Source organism: Haemorhous mexicanus, chromosome 36 (assembly GCF_027477595.1).
Source record: "Haemorhous mexicanus isolate bHaeMex1 chromosome 36, bHaeMex1.pri, whole genome shotgun sequence".
Classification (NCBI taxonomy): Eukaryota; Metazoa; Chordata; class Aves; order Passeriformes; family Fringillidae; genus Haemorhous; species Haemorhous mexicanus.
The window spans coordinates 965257-986944 of record NC_082376.1 but is presented as its reverse complement, the minus strand read 5'-3'; the positions used below and the strand labels follow the sequence as shown (position 1 = coordinate 986944).

The 21688-nt window shown below is 57.7% G+C and overlaps 2 protein-coding genes across 2 annotated transcripts in view; one reads left to right on the top strand and one right to left on the bottom strand.

The window, feature by feature from the left end:
- LOC132341161 (galectin-4-like) overlaps window positions 1-2819 on the top strand; it is a 3628-nt gene extending 809 nt beyond the window's left edge. The window contains 6 exon segments of the mRNA XM_059872488.1: window positions 1109-1125; window positions 1128-1184; window positions 1187-1266; window positions 1268-1279; window positions 2552-2586; window positions 2588-2819. Of these exon segments, the coding sequence (XP_059728471.1) occupies window positions 1109-1125; window positions 1128-1184; window positions 1187-1266; window positions 1268-1279; window positions 2552-2586; window positions 2588-2696 (310 nt within the window). The 3' untranslated portion in view covers window positions 2697-2819.
- Window positions 2820-4047: 1228 nt separating this feature from the next.
- Window positions 4048-21688, bottom strand: part of ACTN4 (actinin alpha 4) — a 39933-nt gene continuing 22292 nt past the window's right edge. Inside the window, 12 exon segments of the mRNA XM_059872446.1 lie at window positions 4048-5237; window positions 5240-5324; window positions 6527-6685; window positions 7464-7544; window positions 7691-7837; window positions 8575-8754; window positions 9880-10014; window positions 12414-12596; window positions 15184-15324; window positions 16339-16447; window positions 17986-18136; window positions 19764-19911. Of these exon segments, the coding sequence (XP_059728429.1) occupies window positions 5167-5237; window positions 5240-5324; window positions 6527-6685; window positions 7464-7544; window positions 7691-7837; window positions 8575-8754; window positions 9880-10014; window positions 12414-12596; window positions 15184-15324; window positions 16339-16447; window positions 17986-18136; window positions 19764-19911 (1590 nt within the window). The 3' untranslated portion in view covers window positions 4048-5166.

Here is a 21688-nt window from a genome sequence, read left to right as displayed (position 1 = left end):
AAGATCCCAAAATGCCCCCCAAACTTCCTTGTCACCCCCCCAGGACCCTCAAACACCCCAAAATCACCCCCAAGCACCCAAAAACCCCCCTAAATTCCCACAAAATCTCCCCCAACCCCTCCACTCCAGGATCTCCAAATTCCCCCAACCCCCTGGACCCCCAAATCCCCCCCAAAACACCCAAAATCTCCCCAAAATCTCCCCCAACCGCCCCCCCATCACCACTCCAGACTCCCCAAATCCCCCCCCAAAACCCCTTTAAATCCCCCCTCAAACCCCATTAAATCCCCCAAACTCCATTAAATCCCCCCCAAAACACCCCAAATCCCCCCAAAACACCCCAAATCCCCCAAAATCTCCCCCAACCGCCCACCCATCACCACTCCAGACTCCCCAAATCTCCCCCAACCCCTTTAAATCCCCCCAAACTCCATTAAATCCCCCAAACCCCATTAAATCCCCCAACCCCTTTAAATCCCCCCCAAAACACCCCAAAATCTCCCCCAACCGCCCACCCATCACCACTCCAGACTCCACCCAAATCCCCCCCCAAAACCCCTTTAAATCCCCCCAAACCCCTTTAAATCCCCCCAAACCCCATTAAATCCCCCCCAACCCCATTAAATCCCCCCAAACCCCATTAAATCCCCCAAAACACCCCAAAATCCCCCAAACACCCCAACCCCCCCCCCAAATCTCCCCCCAAAACCCCTTTAAATCCCCCCCAAACCCCTTTAAATCCCCCCCAAAACACCCCAAATCCCCCCAAAACACCCCAAATCCCCCCAAAACACCCCAAATCCCCCCAAAATCTCCCCCAACCGCCCCCCCATCACCACTCCAGACTCCCCAAATCTCCCCCCCAAACCCCTTTAAATCCCCCCCAACCCCATTAAATCCCCCCAAACCCATTAAATCCCCCCAAAACACCCCAAAATCCCCCCAAACCCCATTAAATCCCCCCCAAAACACCCCAAAATCCCCCCAAACACCCCAACCCCCCCCAAACCCCCCCCAAAACCCCTTTAAATCCCCCCAAACCCCTTTAAATCCCCCCAAAACACCCCAAATCCCCCCAAACACCCCAACCCCCCCCCAACCCCCCCAGGTTCCACATCAACCTGCGGGCGGGCCCGGGGGGGACGTGGTGCTGCACCTGAACCCGAGGATGGACGAGGGCGACGCCGTGTCCGAAACTCCTTCCTGGGGGGCTGCTGGGGCCACGAGGAGAGGGACGTGTCCTGCTGCAGCCCCTTCCTGCGCGGCCCGCTACTTCGACGTGAGCGGGGAGGGGGCTCGGGGGGCTGGGGAGGGGGGTTGGGGGGGGTTTGGGGTCTTCAGAGGGGTTTGGGGGTGCTGGGGGAGGGGAGCAGGGGGGGATTTGGGGTCATGGGAGGGGATTTCGGGTGCTGGGGAGGGGAGCAGGGGTGGTTTGGGGTCCTCAGAGGGGAGCTGGGGGGATTTGGGGTCATGGGGAGGGGAGCAGGGGGGGATTTGGGGTCCTCAGAGGGGGTTTGGGGTCCTCAAAGGGAGTTTGGGGTGCTAGGGAGGGGAGCAGGGGGATTTGGGGTGCTGGGGAGGGAGCAGGGGGGATTTGGGGTCCTCAGAGGGGAGCAGGGGGGGATTTTGGGGTCATGGGAGGGGGTTGGGGTCCTGGGGAGGGGAGCAGGGGGGGATTTGGGGTCCTCAGAGGGGGTTTGGGGTGCTGGGGAGGGGGGTTGGGGGTCCTCAGAGGGGAGCTGGGGGTTTTGGGTCATGGGAGGGGGTTGGGGTCCTGGGGAGGGGAGCAGGGGGGGTTGGGGTCATGGGAGGGGGTTGGGGTGCTGGGAGGGGAGCAGGGGGGGTTTGGGGTCCTCAGAGGGGAGCAGGGGGGATTTGGGGTCATGGGAGGGGGTTTTGGGTGCTGGGGAGGGGAGCAGGGGTGGTTTGGGGTCCTCAGAGGGGGTTTGGGGTGCTGGGGAGGGGAGCAGGGGGATTTGGGGTCCTCAGAGGGGAGCTGGGGGGGATTTGGGGTCCTCAGAGGGGATTTGGGGTCATGGGAGGGGGTTGGGGTCCTGGGAGGGAGCGGGAGGGGGTTGGGGTCCTGGGAGGGGAGCAGGGGGGGATTTGGGGTCCTCAGAGGGGGTTTGGGGTGCTGGGGAGGGGAGCAGAGGGGGGTTGGGGTCATGGGGAGGGGAGCAGGGGGGGATTTGGGGTCATGGGGAGGGGATTTGGGGTCATGGGGAGGGGAGCAGGGGGGGATTTGGGGTCCTCAGAGGGGTTTGGGGTGCTGGGGAGGGGAGCAGGGGGGGATTTGGGATCTGGGGAATGGCTCTGGGGGTGGCTGGAGTGAGTTCGGAGGTCCCTGGAGTGACTCTGGGGGTCTTTGGGGCACTTTGGGGGTCTCTGGGGTGACTCTGTGTGTCTCCGGGGTGATTTTGGGGTCTCTGGGGTGATTTCTGGGGTCTCGAGGTGATTTTGGGGGTCTCTGGGGTGATTTCGGGGGGTCTCTGGGGTGTCTCTGTGTGTCTCTGGAGTGACAACCCCTCCATTGTCCCCTGTGCCCCTCCAGCTGTCGATCCGCTGCGGGAACCATCGCTTCAAGGTGTTGCCGAGGGCAGCCGCTCTTCCATTACCACCACCGGGTGCCAGCCGGGCCCCACGTGGACGTGCTGGAGATCGAGGGCGATGTGGTGCTATCCTATGTCCATTTCTGAGCCACAAGTGTCCTGTCACTGCCCCAGAACTGCCCTGGAACAGCCCCAGAACTGCCCCCCTCAAATGCCCCCCTCTAGGTGTCCTCTCCCAACACTGACCTCAATAAAGCTGTTCCTGCTCCAGCTCGGAAGATTTGAGGGAAAACGGGTGGGGAAGGTGAGGGGAAAAGAGAGGGGAAAAGTGAGAGAAACGGGAAGGCAGAAAAAGGCGGCAACCGTGAGGGGAGAAAAGGGCGGGGAAAACGTGAGGGGAGAAAATGGCGGGAAAACGTGAGGGGAGAAAAGGGCGGGAAAACGTGAGGGGAGAAAAGGGCGGGAACCGTGAGGGGAGAAAAGGGCGGGAAAACGTGAGGGGAGAAAAGGGCGGGAAAACGTGAGGGGAGAAAAGGGCGGGAAAACGTGAGGGGAGAAAAGGGCGGGAAAACGTGAGGGGAGAAAAGGGCGGGAAACATCAAAGAAGAGAGAGAAATGTGAGGGGAGAAATGAGAGAAATGTGAGGGGAGAAAAAGGGTTGGAATCGTGAGGGGAAAAGGGGGGAAAATGTGAGGGGAAAGATGGGGAAATGTGAAGGGAAAAGAGAAGGAAAAGCGAGGGGAAAAGGGGGTGAAACATGAGGGGAAAGAGAGAGAAATGTGAGGGGAAAAGAGGGAAATGTGAGGGGAGAAAAGGGCGGGAATCATGAAGGGAAAAGTGAGAGAAATGTGAAGGAAAAAGTGAGATAAATGTGAGGGGAAAAGGGGGGGAAAATGAATGGAAAAGGGTGTGAAAAAAAAGCAGAAAATGTGAGAGGAAAAAAGTAAAGAAGTGAGGGGAAAAGGGTGGGAAAGGGGAGAGAAAAAAGGATGGTGAACATGGGGGAAAATCCCCAATACAACTTAGGGACCTTGCACTCACATGTGCCTCACGTTTCACCCCAAAACTATTCTTTCCCTCACTTACAGACACCTCAGGTTTTACCCCCACAATTGTCCTGACCTGTCCAAAAAAAAATCACCTCAATTTTACCCCCAAAATGTCCCTTCCCAACAATTTCATTTTTACCTCAAAATGGTCATTTTCTCCCCTCAAGATTACCTTTTTGGCTATACCTGGGGAAAAAGTGAGGAAAAACTCCGAGATCATAGAGGTTGGTTTTTTTCCAGCAATATTTTAATTACAGGACAAAGAAGCTGCTACGTGAATATATATTTATATAATAAATCCGTAAAGTTATAAAGGAAACCGGAATTTTCTGCTTCCTGTCAAAATTTTCCAGGATCAGGCGCTTTTTTAGGTGGATTTCTCTTAATTTTCCTCTTTGTTTCTCTTAATTTTTAATACTTTTCCACACCTCTCCTTATTTCTCTCTTGATTTTTCTCCTTACTCTTCTTTATTTATCATTATTTTCCCATAGTTTTTCTGTATTCCTCCAGATTTCGACATGATTTTCCTCATTCCTCTCCTAATTTTTCCACATTTTTCATTTCTCTTTATTTTTTTCCTAATTTTCCATCTCTCTCCACATTTTTTCCTCCTAATTTTTTCCGTGCTTCGCATTTCTCACCTTTTTTCCCTCCCCCCCCCCCCCTTATTTCCCCCATTTTTTTTTGGTCCACAAAACGCTGCTCCGAGGTGGGAATGTGAGTGAAAAACCTAAAAAAAAAAAAACCCCAAACCCCCCCCAAAACCCCGAATTTTTCCCCTCTGGAAAAAGCCATAAATTACGTGAGAAGTGGGGGAAACGTGAGGGGAGAGGGAACCCTCGGGCTGCGCCGCTGATCCCGTGAGAAACAGCGGGAATTTCTCTCTCTCTCTGCGTCCCGTTACCAAAAAGATCCATTTCCATTTCCGGGCGCTGCCGGGCCCCGCGGGAGGGAGGCGGAACCCGAGGAAAAGTGGGAATTGCATCCCGAAATATCCCAAGATCAATCAACTGTTGCATAGTAGGAGGCGGGCGGGGGGGAGGGGGGGGTCGGCGATCCGGGATCCTGGGGGGTCCTGGGGGACCCTCGGGGATCCAGGATCGTCAGGGATCTGGGATCCTGGGGGGTCCTGGGGGACCCTCGGGGATCCAGGATCGTCAGGGATCTGGGATCCTGGGGGACCCCCGGGGATCCTTGGGGATCCGGGACCGTCAGGGATCTGGGATCCTGGGGGATCCAGGACGCCAGGGACCGTCAGGGATCCTGGGGGAACCTCGGGGATCCTGGACTTTCAGGGATCCGGGATCCTCAGGGACCATCGGGGATCCAGGACTGTCAGGGCCCTCAGGGATCTGGGATCCTCAGGGATCCTGGGGGATCTGGGACCATCAGGGACCCTTGGGGATCCGGGAATCCTGGGGGATCTGGGACCATCAGGGACCCCTGGGGATCCGGGATCCTCGGGAATCCTGGGGGATCTGGGGGATCCGAGATCCTTGGGGACCCTCAGGGATCCAGGATCCTGGGGGATCCTGAGGGATCCAGGGGATCTCTCTCAGGGGCCCGCTCAGAGGTCGCTCTCGCCGTAGAGCGCCGTGGAGAAGGATTTGTAGTCCAGGGCTCCGGGGACGCCGTCGGGCCGGGGTAGGGCGCCATGCGGGCGATGCAGTACTCGGCCTGCGCCGCCGGCAGCTCCCGCCGCAGCTCGGCCGCCGTGATGTAGTTCTGGGGAGGGGGAAAAGGGGGAAATGGGGGAAAAGGGGGGGAGATGGGGTTAACTGAGCTCCAGGGTCGGTGATCCCACCAAGGCATTGATGAACTTTGAAAAAGCGGTCCCCAAATCCCGCCTTGGCGTTGCTCCCCAAATCCCACCCTCAATTCCCAAATCTCTCCTCACAATTCTGCTGTGTCCTCCCCAAATCCCACCCTCAATCCCAAATCTTCCCAGGTAATTCTGCTGTTCCCTTCCTGAACCCCACCGCCCCTTCCTAAACCCCCAGAACCATCCCAGACCCCCCAGCCCCGTTCCCAAGCCCCCCAGAACCATCCCGAACCACACAGCCCCCTTCCCAAACCCCCCCAGGGCCGCCCCCAGACCCCCCAGCCCTGTTCCCAAGCCCCCCAGGGCTGCCCCAGACACCCCAGCCCCGTTCCCAAGCCCCCCAGAACCATCCCAGACCCCCCAGTCCCGTTCCCAAGCCCCCCAGAACCATCCCAGACCCCCCAGCCCCGTTCCCAAGCCCCCCAGAACCATCCCAGACCCCCCAGCCCCATTCCCAAGTCCCCCAGAACCATCCCAGACCCCCCAGCCCCGTTCCCAAGCCCCCCAGGGCTGCCCCCAGACCCCCCAGCCCCGTTCCCAAGGCCCCCAGGGCTGCCCCCAGACCCCCCAGCCCCGTTCCCAAACCCCCCAGAACCATCCCAGACCCCCCAGCCCTGTTCCCAGACCCCCCAGCCCCATTCCCAAGCCCCCCAGGGCTGCCCCCAGACCCCCCAGCCCCATTCCCAAGCCCCCCAGGGCTGCCCCCAGACCCCCCAGCCCCATTCCCAAGCCCCCCAGGGCTGCCCCCAGACCCCCCAGCCCCATTCCCAAACCCCCCAGAACCATCCCAGACCCCCCAGCCCCGTTCCCAAGCCCCCCAGGGCTGCCCCCAGACCCCCCAGCCCCGTTCCCAAGCCCCTCAGAACCATCCCAGACCCCCCAGCCCCATTCCCAAGCCCCCCAGAACCATCCCAGACCCCCCAGCCCCATTCCCAAACCCCCCAGAACCATCCCAGACCCCCCAGCCCCGTTCCCAAGCCCCCCAGGGCTGCCCCCAGACCCCCCAGCCCCGTTCCCAAGCCCCCCAGGGCTGCCCCCAGACCCCCCAGCCCCATTCCCAAGCCCCCCAGGGCTGCCCCCAGGCCCCCCAGCCCGCAGTGCCCACCTTGTCCCCGGCCAGCACGCGGAAGCTGTTGATGACCTGCTCGGCCGTGTCCGTGTCCGTGGTTTCCTGGGACATGAAGTCGATGAAGGCCTGGAAGGTGACGCTGCCGCTGCCGTTGGGATCCACCACGGCCATGATCCGCTGGAATTCCGCGTCACCCTGCGGGGAGAGGCGCGGTCGGGGATCCTGCTGCTCCCCCGGGCGTTCCGGAACCTTCTCCCCGGGAATTCTGGAGCTTTCCCACCGGGATTCCCCAGCCCTTCCTCCTCCCCTTGCTCCCCCCGCGGCCACGGGACGGAAAAAGGAGGAAACGAGGAAACGGAAGGTGCAGGAGCAGGAAAAGCAAAGGGGAGGTTACCAGGCCGGATCCCGCGGGGCCCAGCAGGGCGCGGAAGTCGTTGGAGTCCGTGCGGCGCTTCGGCTGCCGGGAGGAAGAGGAGAGGAAGAGGAAGAGGGAAAGGGAGGAGGAAGAGGGAAAGGGAGAGGGAGAGAAAAGCAGAGAATCCGTTAGAGGAGAAAACCGGCCCAGAAAAGGATGGAAGGAAAGGATGGAAAGGAAGGAATGATGGAGAGGAAGGGAGGAAAGGGAAGGGAAAGAAGGAAAGAAAGGAAGGAAGGAAGGAAGGAAAGGAAGGAAAGGAAGGAAAGGAAGGAAAGGAAGGAAAGGAAGGAAAGGAAGGAAAGGAAGGAAGGAAAGGAAGGAAAGGAAGGAAAGGAAGGAAAGGAAGGAAAGGAAGGAAAGGAAGGAAGAAGGAAAGGAAGGAAAGGAAGGAAGGAAGGAAGGAAGGAAGGAAGGAAGGAAGGAAGGAAGGAAGGAAGGAAGTGGCGGAAGGAAGGAAGGAAGTGGCGGAAGGAAGGAAGGAAGTGGCGGAAGGAAGGAAGGAAGGAAGGAAGGAGGAGGAGGAAGGAAAGAGGAGGAGGAGGAAGCAGGCAGTACCTGCCGGTCGTTCTCGACGTCGTAGCCCAGGCTGATCAAGCAGGCCTTGAACTCCTCCGGGCCCAGGGCACCACCGTGGTCCTGGGCGAACACAGAAAATGGGGAAATGAGGGAGAACAGGAGGCAGCTCCCCCACTGCAGGGGGAACAACCCGTGGGGCTGCTGCGGGTGGGATCCCAGATCCCCCAGACCCCCCGGATCCCCTGGGATCCCCCGGGATCCCGGACCTTGTCGAAGTGGTTGAAGGAGGCGCGGAACTCCTGCATCTGCTCCTGGCTGATGCCCTTGGCGTCGCGGGTCAGGATCTGGTTCTCCACCTCGTTGATGGTCCGGGCGATCGTGGTCAGCAGCTGCTCCCAGCCCACGCGCAGGTGCTGCAGGGCAGGGGAACGGGGCGGTGAGGGGCAAACGGAGCACCCCGATCCCCTGGGGAGGGATCTAGTGCCCACGGGATCCTCCTGATCCCCACAGGAGGGATCCAGCACCCACAGGACTGTCCTGATCCCCTGGGGAGGGATCCAGCACCCACAGGACTGTCCTGATCCCCTGGGGAGGGATCCAGCACCCATGGGACTGTCCTGATCCCCTGGGGAGGGATCCAGCACCCATGGGATCATCCTGATCCCCTGGGGAGGGATCCAGTGCCCCCGGGACTGTCCTGATCCCCTGGGGAGGGATCCAGCACCCACGGGATTGTCCTGATCCCCACAGGAGGGATCCAGTGCCAATGGGACTGTCCTGATCCCCCTGGATGACCCCAGTTCTGCTCCACGTGCAGTTGGAATCCCAGCTGTGGAGGATCAGGGCCTGCTGCCCACCCTGGGACCCCCAAATCCCTGTGGGACCCCTCCTTCCCTGGGACCCCCAAATCCCTGTGGGATCCCTCCCTCCCTCCCGAGTCCCAGACCCTTGGGACGACCCCAGATCCCCTCAGGATGACCCCAGATCCCCTCAGTGACCCTGAATCCCTTCAGTGACCCCGAATCCCCTCGGGATCACCCCGAATCCCCTCAGGATCACCCCAAATCCCCTCAGGATCACCCTGAATCCCCTCGGGATCACCCCGAATCCCCTCGGGATCACCCCGAAGCCGGGGATGCCGGGACCCCACCTCCATGGTGTAGTTGGAGTGCTGGTTGTCGAAGATGAGCGCCTCCTGCACCAGCTGGTGCTGCTGCTCCAGCAGCTCCAGGTTGGGTTTGTACTCCACGATGTTCTCCTCGTACTCCTTCAGGTGGTTCAGCTGGTCCTCCAGGGTCCCGTTCATCTCGATGGAGATCCGGCCGATCTCCTGGGATCAGGGGGATTCCCTTCCAGAGCCCGCCCCAGCGGATCCCCCCGGGCGATCCCTGATCCCCAAGGCGGGGATTCCATCCCTTCTTCCAGGATTCCGCCCATCCAGCCCTTCCCGTGGCTTGTTGAGCTGGGACAGTGTGGGCATGGAGCAGCCCCAGAGCTGATTCCACCATCCCCACCATCTCCATCATCCCCACCATCTCCATCATCCCCACCATCTCCATCATCCCCACCATCTCCACCATCCCCACCATCTCCACCATCCCTCCATCTCCATCATCCCCACCATCCATCTCCATCATCCCATCATCTCCACCATGCCACCATCTCCACTCTATCCATGTCCACCACCTCCATCTCCACCTTCTCCACCATCCCACCATCTCCATCTCCACCATCCCACCATCTCCACCATCCCTCCATCTCCACTATCCCCACCATCCCTCCATCTCCATCTCCACCATCCCACCATCTCCATTTCCACCATCCCACCATCTCCACCATCCCTCCATCTCCACTATCCCCACCATCCCTCCATCTCCATCTCCATCATCCCACCATCTCCACCACCTCCATCTCCACCTTCTCCACCATCCCACCATCTCCATCTCCACCATGCCACCATCTCCATCTCCACCATCCCCACCATCCCTCCATCTCCATCATCCCATCATCTCCACCATGCCACCATCTCCACCATCTTCACCCTATCCATGTCCACCATCTCCATCTCCACCACCTCCACCATCCCCATCCCCATCATCTCCACCACCTCCACCATCCCCATCCTCATCATCTCCACCATCCCCACCATGTCCATCTCCACCATCCCTCCATCTCCATCATCCCATCATCTCCACCATCTTCACCCTATCCATGTCCACTATCCCCACCATCTCAATCATCTCCAACTCCACCAACCCACCACCTCCACCTTCTTCACCATCCCACCACCTCCATCTCCCACCATCTCCACGACCTCCACCTCCACCACCTCCATCATCCCACCATCTCTATCTCCACCATCTCCATCTCCACCATCCCACCATCTCCATCCCCACCACCCCCACCACCCCACCGCCCCAGTGCTCCCAGTTTGGGAGGGGTGGTGGTTGCCCACCTCCATCTTGGTCTGGATCCAGGGCCCCACGCGGTTGGCCTGGCTCCCGAACTGCCGCCGCAGGTGCTCGTTGGAGTTCTGCCGGCTCTGCTCCTCCTGCAGCGCCTGGTCCCGCTTGGGCACCAGCTGCTGCACCTGCAGAAGGGGCAACGGGTGGGAAACCCTGCTGGGAAACTGGGAAACCACTGGGGAAACTGGGAAACCCTGCTGGGAAACTGGGAAACCCTGCTGGGAAACCCTGCTGGGAAACCACTGGGGAAACTGGGAAACCACTGGGGAAACCACTGGGGAAACTGGGAAACCCTGCTGGGAAACTGGGAAACCACTGGGGAAACTGGGAAACCACTGGGGAAACTGGGAAACCACTGGGGAAACTGGGAAACCCTGCTGGGAAACCGGGAAACCCTGCTGGGAAACTGGGAAACCACTGGGGAAACTGGGAAACCCTGCTGGGAAACTGGGAAACCCTGCTGGGAAACCGGGAAAGAGGAAAAATGGGAAAGGGGATGGGAAACCCTGCTGGGAAAGGGGAAAAACTGCAGGAAAAGGGGGAGAGCTGCAGAAAAGGGGGAGAGCTGCAGGGAAAAGGGGAGAGCTGCAGGAAAAGGGGGAGAGCTGCAGGAAAAGAGGGAGAGCTGCAGGAAAAGGGGAAAAACTGCAGGAAAAGGGGGAGAGCTGCAGGAAAAGGGGGAGAGCTGCAGGAAAAGGGGGAGAGCTGCAGGAAAAGGGGGAGAGCTGCAGGAAAAGGGGGAGAGCTGCAGGAAAAGGGGGAGAGCTGCAGGAAAAGAGGGAGAACTGCAGGAAAAAGGGGGAGAGCTGCAGGAAAAGGGGGAGAGCTGCAGGAAAAGAGGGAGAGCTGCAGGAAAAGGGGGAGAGCTGCAGGAAAAGGGGGAGAGCTGCAGGAAAAGGGGGAGAGCTGCAGGAAAAGAGGGAGAACTGCAGGAAAAAGGGGGAGAGCTGCAGGAAAAGGGGAAAAACTGCAGGAAAAGGGGAAAAACTGCAGGAAAAAGGGGGAGAGCTGCAGGAAAAGGGGGAGAGCTGCAGGAAAAGGGGGAGAGCTGCAGGAAAAGGGGGAGAGCTGCAGGAAAAGGGGAAAAACTGCAGGAAAAGGGGGAGAACTGCAGGAAAAGGGGGAGAACTGCAGGAAAAAGGGGGAGAGCTGCAGGAAAAGGGGGAGAGCTGCAGGAAAAGGGGGAGAGCTGCAGGAAAAGGGGGAGAGCTGCAGGAAAAGGGGGAGAACTGCAGGAAAAGGGGAAAAACTGCAGGAAAAAGGGGGAGAGCTGCAGGAAAAGGGGGAGAGCTGCAGGAAAAGAGGAAAAATTGCAGGAAAAGGGGGAGAACTGCAGGAAAAGGGGGAGAGCTGCAGGAAAAGGGGGAGAGCTGCAGGAAAAGGGGGAGAGCTGCAGGAAAGGGGGGAGAGCTGCAGGAAAAGGGGAAAAACTGCAGGAAAAGGGGGAGAGCTGCAGGAAAAGGGGGAGAGCTGCAGGAAAAGGGGGAGAACTGCAGGAAAAGAGGAAAAATTGCAGGAAAAGGGGGAGAGCTGCAGGAAAAGGGGGAGAACTGCAGGAAAAGGGGAAAAACTGCAGGAAAAGGGGGAGAGCTGCAGGAAAAAGGGGGAGAGCTGCAGGGAAAGGGGGAGAGCTGCAGGGAAAGGGGGAGAGCTGCAGGAAAAGGGGGAGAGCTGCAGGAAAAGGGGGAGAGCTGCAGGAAAAGGGGGAGAGCTGCAGGAAAAGGGGAGAAAGCAGCGAGAAAGGGGGAGAGCTGCAGGAAAAGGGGGAGAGCTGCAGGAAAAGGGGGAGAGCTGCAGGAAAAGGGGGAGAGCTGCAGGAAAAGGGGGAGAACTGCAGGAAAAGGGGAAAAACTGCAGGAAAAAGGGGGAGAGCTGCAGGAAAAGGGGGAGAGCTGCAGGAAAAGAGGAAAAATTGCAGGAAAAGGGGGAGAACTGCAGGAAAAGGGGGAGAGCTGCAGGAAAAGGGGGAGAGCTGCAGGAAAAGGGGGAGAGCTGCAGGAAAGGGGGGAGAGCTGCAGGAAAAGGGGAAAAACTGCAGGAAAAGGGGGAGAGCTGCAGGAAAAGGGGGAGAGCTGCAGGAAAAGGGGGAGAACTGCAGGAAAAGAGGAAAAATTGCAGGAAAAGGGGGAGAGCTGCAGGAAAAGGGGGAGAACTGCAGGAAAAGGGGAAAAACTGCAGGAAAAGGGGGAGAGCTGCAGGAAAAAGGGGGAGAGCTGCAGGGAAAGGGGGAGAGCTGCAGGGAAAGGGGGAGAGCTGCAGGAAAAGGGGGAGAGCTGCAGGAAAAGGGGGAGAGCTGCAGGAAAAGGGGGAGAGGTGCAGGAAAAGGGGGAGAGGTGCAGGAAAAGGGGGAGAGCTGCAGGAAAAGGGGGAGAACTGCAGGAAAAGGGGAGAAAGCAGCGAGAAAGGGGGAGAGCTGCAGGAAAAGAGGAAAAATTGCAGGAAAAGGGGAAAAACTGCAGGAAAAGCGGAGAAAGCAGCGAGAAAGGTGGGGAAGGCTGCGGCGAGGGGGAGGCTGCCCTCGTACCCGCTCCCACTTGGAGTTGATGATCTGGGGCGTGACCGAGGTGTAGGGGTTGCCGGCGGGCAGCTGCAGCCCGTGCAGCTCCGCCAGGCGCTGCGCCTCCCGCTGGATGCCCAGGATCGCCTCCCGCTCCTTGTCCGCGTCCGGCAGCGTCGACTTGAACTGGTCGTGGGCAGCAATCAGGCCCTGGGGGGGACAGCATCAACTGGGCCTCAGAATTGTGCCTCAGAATTGTTCCAGAGAGCCCACAGAACTGGTCCTCAGAATTGTTCCAGAGAGCCCACAGAACTGGTCCTCAGAATTGTTCCAGAGAGCCCACAGAACTGGTCCTCAGAATTGTTCCACAGAACTGGTCCTCAGAATTGTTCCACAGAACTGTTCCTCAGAATTGTTCCTCAGAATTGTTCCACAGGATAATTCCACAGAATAGTTCCACAGAATTGTTCCTCAGAATTGTTCCTCGGAATAATTCCTCAGAATTGTTCCTCAGAATTGTTCCACAGAAAAATTTAATAGAATAATTAAACAGAATTAATTCCACGGAGTAATTCCACAGAATAATTCCACAGAATAATTCCACAGAATAATTCCACAGAATAATTCCACAGAATAATTCCACAGAATAATTCCACAGAATAATTCCATGGAATAATTCCTCGGAATTGTTCCTCAGAACAATTGCACAGAACTGTTCCTCAGAATTATTCCACAGATTCCTCAGAATTGTTCCTCAGAATTGTTCCACAGAAAAATTTAATAGAATAATTAAACAGAATTAATTCCATGGAGTAATTCCACAGAATAATTCCACAGAATAATTCCAAAGAATAATTCCTCAGAATAATTCCACAGAACAATTCCACAGAACAATTCCACAGAACAATTCCACAGAATTGTTACACAGAAAAATTTAATAGAATAATTAAACAAAATTAATTCCACGGAGTAATTCCACAGAATTAATTCCACAGAATAATTCCACAGAGGAATTCCATGGAACAATTCCACAGAACAATTCCACAGAATTGTTACACAGAAAAATTTAATAGAATAATTAAACAAAATTAATTCCACGGAGTAATTCCACAGAATTAATTCCACAGAATAATTCCACAGAGGAATTCCATGGAACAATTCCACAGAACAATTGCACAGAACTGTTCCTCAGAATTATTCCACAGAAAAATTTAATAGAATAATTAAACAGAATTAATTCCACGGAGTAATTCCACAGAATTAATTCCACAGAATAATTCCACAGAGTAATTCTACGCAATAATCCCACAGAATAATTCCTCAGAGTTATTTCACAGGATAATTCCATAGAATTATTCCACAGAATAATTCCACAGAACAATTCCACAGAACTGTTCCTCAGAATTATTCCAGATTGTACAGAATTGTTCCTCAGAATTGTTCCACAGAAAAATTTAATAGAATAATTAAACAGAATTAATTCCACGGAGTAATTCCACAGAATTAATTCCACGGAGTAATTCCACAGAATTAATTCCACAGAATAATTCCACAGAGTAATTCCATGGAATAATTCCACAGAACAATTGCACAGAATTGTTCCTCAGAATTATTCCACAGATTCCTCAGAATTGTTCCACAGAAAAATTTAATAGAATAATTAAACAGAATTAATTCCACAGAGTAATTCCACAGAATTAATTCCACAGAATTATTCCACAGAATTAATTCCACAGAATAATTATACAGAGTAATTCCACGCAATAATCCCACAGAATAATTCCACAGAGTTATTTCACAGGATAATTCCATAGAATAACTCCACAGATTTATTCCACAGAATAATTGCACTGATTTATTCCACAGAATTATTCCACTGAACAATTCCTCAGAATTATTCCTCAAAATAATTCCACAGAACAATTCCTCAGAATTATTCCTCAGAATTCTGGGGATTGCAGCCGGGAGCCGCTCAATCCCCAAACCGCTGGGCCCTGCCACAAAATCACCCAAACCCCACTGAAAACACCCTGAAAATGGCATTTTTGGGGTTTTTTTGGGTTATTTTTGGGCTGGAGGGTGGAGCTGGGGCTCCCACCTGGATAAAATGGCATTTTTGGGGTTTTTTTTGGATTATTTTTGGGCCGGAGGGTGGAGCTGGGGCTCCCACCTGGATAAAATGGCATTTTTGGGGTTTTTTTGGGTTATTTTTGGGCAGGAGGGTGGAGCTGGGGCTCCCACCTGGATAAAATGGCATTTTTGGGGTTTTTTTGGATTATTTGTGGGCCGAGGGTGGAGCTGGGGCTCCCACCTGGATAAAATGGCATTTTTGGGTTTTTTTGGGTTATTTGTGGGCTGAGGGTGGAGCTGGGGCTCCCACCTGGATAAAATGGCATTTTTGGGTTTTTTTGGGTTATTTGTGGGCTGAGGGTGGAGCTGGGGCTCCCACCTGGATAAAATGGCATTTTGGGGTTTTTTTGGATTATTTTTGGGCCGAGGGTGGAGCTGGGGCTCCCACCTGGATAAAATGGCATTTTTGGGGTTTTTTTTGGGTTATTTGTGGGCTGAGGGTGGAGCTGGGGCTCCCACCTGGATAAAATGGCATTTTTGGGGTTTTTTTTGGGTTATTTGTGGGCTGAGGGTGGAGCTGGGGCTCCCACCTGGATAAAATGGCATTTTTGGGGTTTTTGGATTACTTTTGGGCTGAGGGTGGAGCTGGGGCTCCCACCTGGATAAAATGGCATTTTTGGGTTTTTTTGGGTTATTTTTGGGCTGAGGGTGGAGCTGGGGCTCCCACCTGGATCTCCTCGATGGTGTGCACGATGAACATGTCCTGCAGGTCCTCCATGGCGCTCTCCATCCAGTTGTTGAAGGGCGCCGCGCGCTTGGCGTACTCCAGGTGCAGCTCGTCGATGGTCTCCAGCTGCTTCTCCGTTTGCTGCGCCAGGAACCAGGGCTTGGGATCCGGGGGGATCCGGGGGGATCCGGGGGGATCCGGGGGTGGGATCCGGGGGTAGGTTGGGATCCAGGGCTGGGATCTGGGGTTGGGATCCGGGGCTGTTTGGGATCTGGGGCCGTTTGGGATCCGGGGAAGTTTGGGATCCAGGGCCATTTGGGATCCGGGGCCATTTGGGATCCGGGGCAGTTTGGGATCCAGGGCTGGGATCCAGGGCTGTTTGGGATTCAGGGTTGGGATCCAGGGCTGTTTGGGATTCAGGGTTGGGATCCAGGTCTGTTCAGGATCCAGGGCTGTTTGGGATCCAGGACTGGGATCCGCGGCAGTTTGGGATCTAGGGCCATTTGGGATCCGGGGCCGTTTGGGATCCAGGGCCATTTGGGATCCGGGGCAGTTTGGGATCCGGGGCCATTTGGGATCCGGGGCAGTTTGGGATCCAGGGCTGGGATCCGGGGCTGTTTGGGATCCGGGTCTGTTCAGGATCCAGGGCTGTTTGGGATCCAGGGCTGTTTGGGATCCGGGGCCGTTTGGGATCCAGGGCCATTTGGGATCCAGGGCTGGGATCCGGGGCTGTTTGGGATCCAGGGTTGGGATCCAGGGCTGTTTGGGATCCAGGGTTGGGATCCGGCGCTGTTTGGGATCCAGGGCTGGGATCCGGGGCTGGGATCCAGGGCTGTTTGGGATCCAGGGCTGGGCTCCGGGGCCGTTTGGGATCCGGGTCTATTTGGGATCCAGGACTGGGATCCGGGGCTGGGATCCAGGGCTGTTTGGGATCCAGGGCTGGGCTCCGGGGCTGTTTGGGATCCGGGGCTGTTTGGGATCCAGGGCTGGGCTCCGGGGCCGTTTGGGATCTGGGTCTATTTGGGATTCAGGGCTGGGATCCAGGGCTGGGATCCAGGGCTGGGATCCAGGGCTGGGATCCGGGGCCATTTGGGATCCGGGGCCGGGCTGCGGGGCCGTCGGGGCTCCCGTCCCTCCCGCCGGCCCCGGGCGCACCTCGAGCGCCTCCCGGCGGCTGTGGGTCAGCGAGCCCAGCAGGTCCCACTGGTCACAGATCTTCTGGCAGCGCGCGTTGACGCTCGGGGAGTCGTAGTAATCCAGCTCGCTGGGAAAATGGGGGGAAACAGGGGGAAATGGGGAAATGGGGGGAAATGGGGGGAAATGGGGGGAAATGGGGGGAAATGGGGGGAAATGGGGGAAATGGGGAAAAAAGGGGGAAATGGGGAAAATGGGGAGAAATGGGGGGAAATGGGGAGAAATGGGGGGAAATGGGGAAAAAACAGGGAAAAATGGGGGAAAACGGGAAAAATAGGGGGGAAATGGGAAATAATGGGGGGAAAATGGGGAAGAATGGGGGGAAATGGGGAAAAACAGAGAATAATAGGGGGAAAATGGAGAATAATGGGGGAAAATGGAGAATAATGGGGGAAATAGGGAAAAATGGGGGGAAATGGGGGAAAAATGGGGAAAAATAGGGGGGAAATGGGGAAGAATGGGGGGGAAATGGGGAAAAATGGGGAGAAATGGGGAAAAAATGGGGAGAAATGGGGGAGGGAATGGGGAAAACCAGGGGGAAACAGGGAAAAAACAGTGGGAAAAGAGGGAAAGGCCGTGGGAAAAAGGAGAAAAGGGGAAAATAGTGGGAAAAGGTGTGAAGGGGAGAAAAGAGTGGGAGATATTTCAGGTCATTTTTGGGTGTATTTCGGGATAGTTTGGGTTATTTATTTGGTCATAGTTTAGGGTGGGTTTTGGGACACCTCACAGGTCGTTTTGGGGATATTCTGGGGTCTCCCATCCTGTAATGGGTGATGGCTGGGATCTGATTTTGGGGACTCCCCGGGACACTTTGGGGGTGATTTAGGGATCCAGCTTGGGGCATTTTGGGGTCCAGTTCGGGGTATTTTAGGGGTGTTTTGGGTTCCCATACTTGAGCTCCTCAGCGATGCTGGGGTTTGCTTTTGGGGACACTTTGGGGGTGATTTTGGGGTCCAATTTGGGGCATTTTGGAGTCCAATTTGGAGGTGATTTTGGGGTCCAATTTGGGGGTGATTTTGGGGTCCAATTTGGAGGTGATTTTGGGGTCCAGTTCGGGGTATTTTGGGGGTGTTTTGGGCTCCCATACTTGAGCTCCTCAGCGATGCTGGGGTTTGCTTTTGGGGTCACCCCAGGACATTTTGGGGGTGATTTAGGGACACTTTGGGGGTTATTTTGGGGTCCAGTTTGGGGGTGATTGTGGGGTCCAGTTCAGGGTATTTTGGGGGTGTTTTGGGTTCCCATACTTGAGCTCCTCAGCGATGCTGGGGTTTGCTTTTGGGGACACTTTGGGGGTGATTTTGGGGTCCAATTTCGGGTGTTTTAGGGTCCAATTTGGAGGTGATTTTGGGGTCCAGTTTGGGGGTGATTTTGGGGTCCAGTTCAGGGTATTTTGGGGGTGTTTTGGGTTCCCATACTTGAGCTCCTCAGCGATGCTGGGGTTTGCTTTTGGGGACACTTTGGGGGTGATTTTGGGATCCAATTTGGGGCATTTTGGGGTCCAATTTGGAGGTGATTTTGGGGTCCAGTTTGGGATATTTTAGGGTCCAATTTGGAGGTGATTTTGGGGTCCAGTTTGGGGTGTTTTGGGGGTGTTTTGGGCTCCCATACTTGAGCTCCTGGGCGATGGCTGCGATCTGCTCCACCCGGTCCTGGTGCGCCGCCAGGTCCGACTCGAAGGCCTCGTGCTTGCGGAGCAGCGCCCGCACCTGGGCCAGGGAGGCCGTGCCCGAGTCCCGGTCCCGCAGGGCCACCTCCTTACCTGGGCACAGGTGTGGGGACACCCCTGAGACCCACCCTGTGCCACCTCCTTACCTGGGCACAGGTGTGGGGACACCCCTGAGACCCGCCCTGTGCCACCTCCTTACCTGGGCACAGGTGTGGGGACAGCCCTGAGACCCGCCCTGTGCCACCTCCTTACCTGGGCACAGGTGTGGGGACAGCCCTGAGACCCACCCTGTGCCACCTCCTTACTGGGCAAGGTGTGGGGACACCCCTGAGACCCACCCTGTGCCACCTCCTTACTGGGCAAGGTGTGGGGACACCCCTGAGACCCACCCTGTGCCACCTCCTTACTGGGCAAGGTGTGGGGACACCCCTGAGACCCACCCTGTGCCACCTCCTTACCTGGGCACAGGTGTGGGGACACCCCTGAGACCCGCCCTGTGCCACCTCCTTACCTGGGCACAGGTGTGGGGACACCCCTGAGACCCGCCCTGTGCCACCTCCTTACCTGGGCACAGGTGTGGGGACACCCCTGAGACCCACCCTGTGCCACCTCCTTACCTGGGCACAGGTGTGGGGACACCCCTGAGACCCACCCTGTGCCACCTCCTTACCTGGGCAAGGTGTGGGGACACCCCTGAGACCCGCCCTGTGCCACCTCCTTACCTGGGCACAGGTGTGGGGACACCCCTGAGACCCGCCCTGTGCCACCTCCTTACCTGGGCACAGGTGTGGGGACAGCCCTGAGACCCACCCTGTGCCACCTCCTTACTGGGCAAGGTGTGGGGACACCCCTGAGACCCACCCTGTGCCACCTCCTTACTGGGCAAGGTGTGGGGACACCCCTGAGACCCGCCCTGTGCCACCTCCTTACCTGGGCACAGGTGTGGGGACACCCCTGAGACCCGCCCTGTGCCACCTCCTTACCTGGGCACAGGTGTGGGGACACCCCTGAGACCCACCCTGTGCCACCTCCTTACCTGGGCACAGGTGTGGGGACACCCCTGAGACCCACCCTGTGCCACCTCCTTACCTGGGCAAGGTGTGGGGACACCCCTGAGACCCGCCCTGTGCCACCTCCTTACCTGGGCACAGGTGTGGGGACACCCCTGAGACCCGCCCTGTGCCACCTCCTTACCTGGGCACAGGTGTGGGGACAGCCCTGAGACCCACCCTGTGCCACCTCCTTACTGGGCAAGGTGTGGGGACACCCCTGAGACCCACCCTGTGCCACCTCCTTACTGGGCAAGGTGTGGGGACACCCCTGAGACCCGCCCTGTGCCACCTCCTTACCTGGGCACAGGTGTGGGGACACCCCTGAGACCCGCCCTGTGCCACCTCCTTACCTGGGCACAGGTGTGGGGACACCCCTGAGACCCGCCCTGTGCCACCTCCTTACCTGGGCACAGGTGTGGGGACACCCCTGAGACCCACCCTGTGCCACCTCCTTACCTGGGCACAGGTGTGGGGACAGCCCTGAGACCCGCCCTGTGCCACCTCCTTACCTGGGCACAGGTGTGGGGACACCCCTGAGACCCGCCCTGTGTCACCTCCTTACCTGGGCAAGGTGTGGGGACACCCCTGAGACCCTGTTACCCCCAATTCCGTTCCCTGCCCCCCTAAATCCCCCCCCTGCCCCCCCAGACCCTCCCCCACCCCGGTACCTTCCGTCCACCCCTCGTGGATCGAGGCTTTCTGCCGGAATTTCTCGGCCAGGTGATCCAGGCGCTCCAGGCGCCGCAGCTCCGTCAGCAGCCACTCCTCGTGGCCCTTCTCGGCCTGCTCCAGGCGCTGCCAGCCTGCCCCGATGTCCTGGGGACCCCAAAACCCCTCAGAGTGACCCCAAAACCCTCAGAGTCACCCCAAAACCCCTGGCACAGGTGGCACAGGTGACCCCCACTCCTCGTGGCCCTTCTCGGCCTGCTCCAGGCGCTGCCAGCCCGCCCCGATGTCCTGGGGACCCCAAAACCCCTCAGAGTCACCCCAAAACCCCTGGCACAGGTGGCACAGGTTACCCCCCACTCCTCGTGGCCCTTCTCGGCCTGCTCCAGGCGCTGCCAGCCTGCCCCGATGTCCTGGGGACCCCAAAAACCCTCAGAGTGACCCCAAAACCCCCTCAGAGTCACCCCAAAACCCCCCAGAGTGACCCCAAAACCCCTGGCACAGGTGGCACAGGTGACCCCCACTCCTCGTGGCCCTTCTCGGCCTGCTCCAGGCGCTGCCAGCCCGCCCCGATGTCCTGGGGACCCCAAAACCCTCAGAGTGACCCCAAAACCCCTCAGAGTCACCCCAAAAACCCCTCAGAGTCACCCCAAAAACCCCCAGAGTGACCCCAAACCCCCTGGCACAGGTGGCACAGGTGACCCCCCACTCCTCGTGGCCCTTCTCGGCCTGCTCCAGGCACTGCCACCCTGCCCCGATGTCCTGGGGACCCCAAAACCCCTCAGAGTCACCCCAAAACCCCTCAGAGTCACCCCAAAACCCCTGGCACAGGTGACCCCCACTCCTCGTGGCCCTTCTCGGCCTGCTCCAGGCGCTGCCAGCCTGCCCCGATGTCCTGGGGACCCCAAAAACCCCTCAGAGTCACCCCAAACCCCCTGGCACAGGTGGCACAGGTGACCCCCCACTCCTCGTGGCCCTTCTCGGCCTGCTCCAGGCGCTGCCAGCCTGCCCCGATGTCCTGGGGACCCCAAAACCCCTCAGAGTCACCCCAAAAACCCCTCAGAGTGACCCCAAAAACCCTTCAGAGTCACCCCCAGGAGCCTGAAGCCCCCAGACCCACCGAGACCATCCTGCCCTCAGAGGGCTGGGGCAGATTTGGGGCAGTTTAGGGTGGATTTAGGACAAACCAAGGTGGGTTTAAGCCCCCCCAGGACTCCAAAGCCCCCAGACCCACCGAGACCATCCTGCCCTCAGAAGGCCGGGGCAGATTTGGGGCAGTTCAGGGTGGATTTAAGCCCCCCCAGGAGCCCGAAGCCCCCAGACCCACCGAGACCATCCTGCCCTCGGAGGGCGGATTTGGGGCAGTTTAGGGTGGGTTTAGGACAAACCAAGGTGGGTTTAAGCCCCCCCAGGACCCTGAAGCCCCCAGACCCACCGAGACCATCCTGCCCTCAGAGGGCTGGGGCAGATTTGGGGCAGTTTAGGGTGGATTTAGGCCCCCCCAGGAGCCCGAAGCCCCCAGACCCACCGAGACCATCCTGCCCTCGGACGGCTGGGGCAGATTTGGGGCAGTTTAGGGTGGGTTTAGGACAAACCAAGGTGGGTTTAAGCCCCCCCAGGAGCCTGAAGCCCCCAGACCCACTGAGACCATCCTGCCCTCAGATGGATGGGCAGATTTGGGGCAGTTTAGGGTGGGTTTAGGACAAACCAAGGTGGGTTTAAGCCCCCCCAGGAGCCTGAAGCCCCCAGACCCACTGAGACCATCCTGCCCTCAGATGGCTGGGCAGATTTGGGGCAGTTTAGGGTGGGTTTAAGCCCCCCCAGGAACCCGAAGCCCCCAGACCCACTGAGACCATCCTGCCCTCAGAGGGCTGGGGCAGATTTGGGGCAGTTTAGGGTGGGTTTAGGACAAACCAAGGTGGGTTTA